The 7,394-nt window shown below is 55.4% G+C and overlaps 1 protein-coding gene across 1 annotated transcript in view; it reads right to left on the bottom strand.

Annotated features, from left to right (window-relative positions):
- The window catches only part of ALOX15B (arachidonate 15-lipoxygenase type B), a 10,989-nt gene that overhangs the window by 2,757 nt on the left and 838 nt on the right, over window positions 1-7,394 (bottom strand). The window contains exons 3-9 of the mRNA XM_007457855.1: window positions 4,817-4,844; window positions 3,876-3,998; window positions 3,492-3,595; window positions 2,028-2,200; window positions 1,644-1,790; window positions 1,340-1,543; window positions 216-302 (exon numbers count right to left, since the gene is read on the bottom strand). Of these exons, the coding sequence (XP_007457917.1) occupies window positions 216-302; window positions 1,340-1,543; window positions 1,644-1,790; window positions 2,028-2,200; window positions 3,492-3,595; window positions 3,876-3,998; window positions 4,817-4,844 (866 nt within the window). The remainder of the gene's footprint in view (window positions 1-215; window positions 303-1,339; window positions 1,544-1,643; window positions 1,791-2,027; window positions 2,201-3,491; window positions 3,596-3,875; window positions 3,999-4,816; window positions 4,845-7,394) is intronic.

Genomic DNA, 7,394 nt, shown 5'->3' with positions numbered 1-7,394 from the left:
GGAGCACAGGCTCCGGACGCGCAGGCTCAGCGGCCATGGCCCACAGGCCCAGCCGCTCCACGGCATGTGGGATCTTCCCGGACCGGGGCATGAACCCGCGTCCCCTGCATCGGCAGGCGGACTCCCAACCACTGCGCCACCAGGGAAACCCAAGATGCCAGGTTCTCTACACTGAAGGAATATCCCATCCCCACCCTCCCTAAAGCAGTCCTTACCCTGTCCACCACCTTCCCGGGGGCAATGAGTAGCTCACGGGCCAGCGTGTTGATGTGCAGGGTGTACCGTGTGTGTGGGATCAGCAGCTGTAAGGGCCAGAGAAGGCAGAGCTGGGCGAAGTCTTGGTCTCTGTGGTCCCAGACCCGCCCCCGCCCATAGAGGAACCCAGTCCTGTCAGTCACACATGGAAAGAGATGACAGGGACAAGGGGGGCAGCCTGGGATAGGGATCAGGGCTTCAGGCCCAGTGATGGGGGCTAAGGTCCACCAGCATCCTGTTCTGTGACCTTGAGCATGTGCTTTCCTCTCTCTGGGCATCAGATCACTGGGCAAATGAGAGGGCTGATCTGGATAGCACTATGAATCCCTCCAGCTCTGGCCTCCTGTGATTTTCTAACCCCAGGCAGGCAAAGAACCGTGATAACCAGGGCCTGCGGGTCTGGCAATGTGAAATGGTCCCCTAGAGACCACGGCTGAGCGCCGGGCCCTGGGAGCTGTAGATTGTCAGAAAGAATCAGCCTGGATTGAAGAGGACAGAGTAGGGCCTGCATCCAGGACCCAGGAGACTGTCTAAGGAAGAATCAGAAAATGTGAGCAGCTGTGGACCCCTCAACTTCACAGAGGAGATGCTCCAGGTCCCCGGAGGAAATTAATCTGGGCCATCTGAAGGCTTAGCAGAGCCCACCTTAGAGACACGGGTCTCCCTCTCAGGGCTCCCCACCCTGCAGCTATCTGCAGAAAACCTGTTGGTCAAAGCCATGTTCACACTTTGGCATCTGTCAGCCCCAGGTCTCTCCTTTGCTAGGAGCTGGGCTTCTGTGATCGCTGTTGGCTTGAGCTCCCCTAAGAAGAGAATCTCTCTGGGGCATAGCCTGCTCTCACATGCGGTCCTCTCCCACGCGCCTGTCCCCATCACCTCACCCCAGCTCAGGGCCTGCTGGAAAGCAGCCTCTCAGGGGAATTGTGCAGGGAGATGCTGCTGAGGCAGAATGGGGGCTCAGCATCTCAGCCTGGAAGGACAGGGCCACGTGGGGACAGGCAGCATAGAACCCCGAAGGGCAGGCCAAGGTGCAGGAACTTGCAGGCTTGGGGTACAGTCTGGGCCATCTTGCTGGGCCACTGACCTTGAAGAGTGGGTGGCAGTGAGGCAGCTGGCGCAGCGTAGCCAGGGTGAAGACCTCGGTCACCAGGTGCACCTGTAACAGGTGTGTGAGGGCCTCGTGGATGGAGAACTCGGCATTGCGCACCCACGTCTTAGCCAGCAGCCAGTCCCACTTGTCGTCGCTGGGCAGAAAGATGGGGCTGTCGGGCCCAGGGGTCTGGCTGAGCTATAGGAGAGGCCAGTGGGGAGAGGCAGACTTGAGTGTCTGCCAACCGTTTAGTCAGACCTCTCCCTGCCCCTGCCCTGTCGCCTGCCCGGCTGCTGACCTGGATGGCGAGGGGCAGCAGGGGCCCACACCCTGGGCACTGGTATAGCAGGGTCATTGGGGCCGCGGAGAACTGAGGCCTCCTATTAATGACATTGGTGCGGATGCCAGAGAGGATGCCGTGATCCACCAGGAACAAGGACCCTTTCTGCGGGAGAGAGAAGGGGAGCCAGGGCTGCCATCTGGCTTTCTAAAGGCAGAAGGTGGGGAGTATGGGGGTGGGGAGAGGATTCAGGGCCAGGAGACTGTACACGGGAGAGGGTGTTCTTGGCACGTAGCACACAGTAGGTCCTTAACAAATGTGAGTGTTATTCCTCTCCAGTAGGGGATGGGCCCAAAGCACTGAGATGGGGGTGCACAGAGCCAGGACTCCTGTGCCCCTCACCTCCAGCTCAGCCTGCAGACTCGTCCCGGGGCCCAACACTGGGGCCACCATGGCATCAGTGACAGGGAAGTTCTTTGGGAGGTGGCGACAGCGGCGGATCAGGACCGGGTTGAGGCCATTCAGGAACTGGTAGGCAAAGAAGGCATCCTCCTGCCAGTGCTCAAACACATACTCTGCAGGGGGGCAGGGGAGATGGGACCAGTCACCCCAGCGCCCAGGGGTCTCCCCCTGAGCACCATTGTGGCGTTTCCCCTGCATCCATCCTGTGCTCCCCTCTCTTCTCATGCAGCACTTCCCAGGGTGACCTCCTCTGACCCCTTGGCTTCAGTTCACCAAACAGCAAACCTTAGTCCCCAGCCCACCAGTCCCACCCTCTACCTGCCATCTCCTACCCCATGACTCAAACACAGTATATCGGAGGCTGAACATGGGCTCCTGCTCTAGCCCAGTCCCCAGCCCATTGCCTGGCATCCCGGGAATGGCACCTTCATCCACTGGATTGCAGGTGGCAGAGCCCGGAGTCCTCTCGGCAGCTCCCCCCATCCTCCGCCCATCAAGTCCCACCGATTCTCCATCCTCAGTAGCTCTTGCTCCACACGTCCACTCCATCTCTGCTGTCACTGCCTCGCTGAGGATTCCATCCTCTGCTGACCACAGCCAGAGCCTCATAACTGGTCCTCCTGCTTCCACTCCTGTCCCCTAACAGCCCCCTCCCCACGGCACATCTGGCCACAGTACTCCCCAGCTGGCAGCTGGTTGAAGCTCCCACTGCACTTAGGAAAGGCCTGAGCTCCTGCCACGGCCTCCACAGTCCTGCACGGCCCAGGGCCCATGCACCCCTCCTGCTTCGCCTCCTGTCTTCCTTCCCTGGCTCAATCTCCTTTGGCCACAGCAGCATCTTTCCCCTCAAAGGTCTCCACTCCTTCCATCTTCAGGGCCTTCCACATGCACCGGACTGCCCCCCCGAACCTGAAGCACGCTCTGCCCTCACACACCACGCCTGGCGCTGTTGACACCTGCCCCACTTTGAGGTCTCAGCATAAAAGTCACTCTCTGTAGAGAGTTCCCTAGCTGGACTAGGCCAGGTCCCCCTTTTACACACTCTCACTGGAGCTGATGCACAGGTTTCATAAGTGAAACTCATTATTTGCCTTTGAGCCTAATGTCCACTTGTCTGCTCAACTGGGAGCCCTGCGGGGACAAGGACTGTGTCCACAGCCCCTAAGCGAGTGTCTCATGTGTAGTGGCTCAACAAGTGTCTGATGGATACAAGGCATTAGAAGGTCAGAGATGCCCCCACTACACATCCTTTTCTGTGTCTGAGGAGAAAGTAAGGTCTCGTGAGAGTCAGGGGCCTGCCCAGGGTCACACAGTGAACTGGCGCTTGGTTTTCTGAGATTCCTGACAGCCAGGAGAGCTGATACCCCAGGGAAGAGGTCTGGAGCCCCGGCTGGAGCCCCTCACCCACGGCTGGGTTCTTCAGGGAGTTGAACACACTTCTCATCTCCTCCAGGCTCTTCCAGAGCCCCTTGCGGTCCAGCAGCCCTTTGAGTTTCAGATCTGCCAACCTGCCAGAAGATGTGAAGGGTGGGGAGGAGGCAAGAGGCCCTGGGAGACCCGCCCGCGTTGGCTAAGCTTATCCCTCCTGGGGTCCTGAACCAGCCTCCGGGGGGGCCGAGGTAGTCACTGCCCCTGAGGTCATCCTCACCTTGTTGGAATAGGTGGGGAGCAGAGGCCGTGCCCTGGGCGGGGCTGTGTGACCCACATCCCTGATGGTGGGGGAGCTGAATGGGGGGGGGCAGAAGGCAGGGGTACCAGTACATCTGAGGCCCAGGTGGGCATCCTCACAATGATACGCCTCGCAGGTAGAAGGTGATGTTCTTTGCCAGAGAGTATTTGATGTTGAGGTCCAGGTTTTTTATGGTCTCCTCATTGAAGCAGTGAGGCCAGCCTGGGATGTAAGTCTTCCAGCTGGAGGGAGGAGCAGGGAGGCAGCCAGCAAGAAGCCTCAGGGAAACCACTAACTAGGGAGAGGGAGTGGCAGACCCCTTGGAGGCCCTGGTCAGGGCCAGCCCCCCTTCCACAAGCAGGGGTCTTCCTGGGCTCTGCCCTTCCCCTCCACCCTCAAGGCCGCAGGGAGAGCTGCCATGTTCCCACAGTCATGTTCTCCCCTGGTCAGTTGATTGGTCCAGGGTTGGGCACCTGGCCAGAGCAAGGCCAATCAGAATCCTTCCCAGGGAATTGGAGATTGGGGCTGGACCAGAGGTCATCTCTATCTGGATATCTGGGTTATAGCATGTAAACACCAGGACTGCGAGACTTCCCTGGTGGTGAAGAGTCCGTGCTTCCAATGCACGGGGCCCAGTTTCGATCCCTGGTCAGGGAACTAGACCCCATGTGCGTGCCGCAGCTAAGAGTTTTCCTGACGCAACTAAGAAGACTGCCTGCCGCAACTAAGACCGGGAGCAACCAAATAAATAAATAAATTTTAAAAAATAATTAAAAATAAAGGAGTTGCTATTAATAATAATAAAAAAAAAAGGCCATTTTCCACTGTGTGGACTGGGAACCAAAGAAAGCTGTTCTGCAGGGAGAGAGGAAAGTGAAGCCAGAAAGAGAAGCATCTAGGGGGCTCCAGAGACAGGGGGAGAGTCACCCTGGCTTCTGGCCTGTAAGATCTGGCTATGCTTCCAGCCCTCACTTCTGTGACCTGTTGACGCATTCCCATTTTTTCTGTCTGCTAGCTGGAGTCTGTTATTGTTCTTGCAACCACAAAATTCCTGACTAACACAGATGCATCACAGAGGGGAAGTTGTCCTGAGGGTGGGAACACAGAAAGGTGTCAGTTGCCTTTGGCAGGCATCCCGTGGAGAGACACTTCAGCCTCCAAAGCTTGCGGGAGCCCAGAAATGTACTCTGGCCTGGCCTAAAGAGATTTAGCCTCTTTAAATCCCTTTATCCAGCAAGCAACACAGCCTGAAGACCTTTAGGTGAAATGATAAAATCATGTCCCTGCAAAGCTGAGGACCCCCAGCCAGTCGTCCTCTCATTCCCTCCCTCATTCATTCTTTGGTTCATTCCGTCATTGCCTTTGGGTTTGAACAGGCAACTTCAGAGAACAATTGGCAGTTAAAGTACACCTGCCACCAGGTGGTGGCCAAACCCTGCTTCTCAAACTTTAATGCACAAAAACTTAGTTCCCCCAGGGATTTTGGTAAAATGCAGATTCTCATCAAGTAGGTTTGGGGTGGGTGGCTCAAGACCCTGCATTTCTAACAAGCTCCCAGGTGATGCCGACCCTGTGGACATGAGACCTCACTCTGAGTATTGAGGGCGTAGCCACTTGGATCAGAGGTAACTGAGGGACATTATGAACCTCACTACACACGTGTGCAGGGCTTTGCAGCTGACAAGCTGCATTCTCAACCATCTTCTCATTTGTTCTTCCTAATAACACAAATCAGCCTGGTATTCTTAGTTCCTTTTGCAGAAGAAAATAAGGATCAAAAAGGTTAACTAATTTGCTTAAGATTTCACAGCTCCTTTCGTCAGGGCCTAGGCTGGCCTTGCGTCTCCTGACTCCTGTGTCCTTGTTTTGCCAAGAAAGGAAGAAAGGCCACTCCACAGACACAGCTCCCTCCATCTGTTCCCTCACCTGGGGCTGATGCTGGCAGATTAGGCGCCATGGTTTTCTCCGGGATGTAATTCACAACACACGTGGAATCACCAGGAGCCAAATAAGCCTGCAGCTGCTGTGTCCCCAGAGACCTAAAGCGAAAGCCTGCAGCCCGCTCTTCAGACAGCAGCCCAGTTGGCCAGACCATGACCTTTCGAACATTTGCTCGCGCGTGTGGTCCCTGGCTTTCTGCCTTAGGAGTCCTCGCCAGCGACCCAGAAAGACTCCAGCAAGAGTGAGGCATTTAAAAGCAGTTTAAAATCAGTGGGTTTCAGGGTTTCCCTGGTGGCGCGAGAGGTTGAGAGTCCGCCTGCTGATGCAGGGGACGCGGGTTTGTGCCCTGGTCCAGGAAGATCCACATGCCGCGGAGCGACTGGCCTGTGAGCCATGGCCGCTGGGCCTGCGCGTCCGGAGCCTCTGCAACGGGAGAGGCCACAACAGTGAGAGGCCCGCTTATGGGGCGGGGGGGACTCTTATCACGGGGCTTCCCTGGTGGCAGTGGTTGAGAGTCCGCCTGCCGATGCAGGGGACACGGGTTCGTGCCCTGGTCTGGGAAGATCCCACATGCCGCGGAGCGGCTGGGCCCGTGAGCCATGGCCGCTGAGCCTGCGCGTCCGGAGCCTGTGCTCCGCAATGGGAGAGGCCACAACAGTGAGAGGCCTGCGTACCGCAAATAAAAAAAAAAAAGCAGTGGGTTTCAAACTTCAGTGGGCATGAGTCATCTGGAAGGCTTATTAAAACAATATTGCTAGCGGAACTTCCCTGGTGGCACAGTGGTTAAGACTCTGCCCTCCTAATGCGGCTTGGGTTTGATCCCCGGTCAGGCGCAGCCCCCAAAAAAAAACAACCAAAAAACAAAAAAAACCCCAATATTGCTAGCAACAAGGATTTACTGTTATTGCACAGGGAATTATCTATCCAGTGTCAACTACAATTTGGCACTTGCCATCCTTGTCTACAAGGACAAGGACTAAATCATGTGTTGCTGCAGTTGCTGACTTTCAACTTCCAAAGGAGTTCAGGGTGGTGAGCAGAAATGAGGCATTCTGTGCTCTGGGAAAAACGGGCAGAACAGGTTTTCAGATAGATATGATTTTATGAACCCAATTCTTGTATCTCCTCATATCCAGAAAAGCACTAAAATCCTTCATGGTGATGACTGCTCTTCGCGACTAGCAGAAACCTTCTGCAAAACAAAATATGTGCTCGATTGCAAGAGCTCCCCCTTCACCAAAATCACATATGTACTGACTTTCCCCACTACCTCTGTGGAGCAGTTTCTCAGAGCTCTCTGAAATGCCGTCTCCTGGGCTGTAGTCCTCATTTTGCCCCAAATAAAACTTAACCCATAACTGTCATGTTGCACATTTTTATTAAGCTGACACCAGTATGTTGTAATAACGTATAGTGGAATATAATCTGCAAATAAAAAACCTAGATCACGCTGCTGTACACCTGAAATGGACACAACATTGTAAATCAACTAGACTTCAGGTAAAAACACCAACACTGCTGCCCTTCACCCTCAATAACTGATTCAGTAGCTATGAGGTGGGTCTGAGAAACTGTATTTCTAATGAGTTCCTGGAGATTCTGTGATTGGAAAGGACAGAGGACCAGGCAGGGACTTCAGGCTGCGTCAACACCAGCGGAACGAGGCTGACCCTCATCCCCTCGGCAACCCGCCCCCC

Source organism: Lipotes vexillifer, unplaced genomic scaffold (genome assembly GCF_000442215.2).
Source record: "Lipotes vexillifer unplaced genomic scaffold, Lipotes_vexillifer_v1.1 scaffold611, whole genome shotgun sequence".
In the NCBI taxonomy this organism is placed as follows: domain Eukaryota; kingdom Metazoa; phylum Chordata; class Mammalia; order Artiodactyla; family Lipotidae; genus Lipotes; species Lipotes vexillifer.
This window is presented reverse-complemented; position numbering and strand designations above follow the sequence as displayed.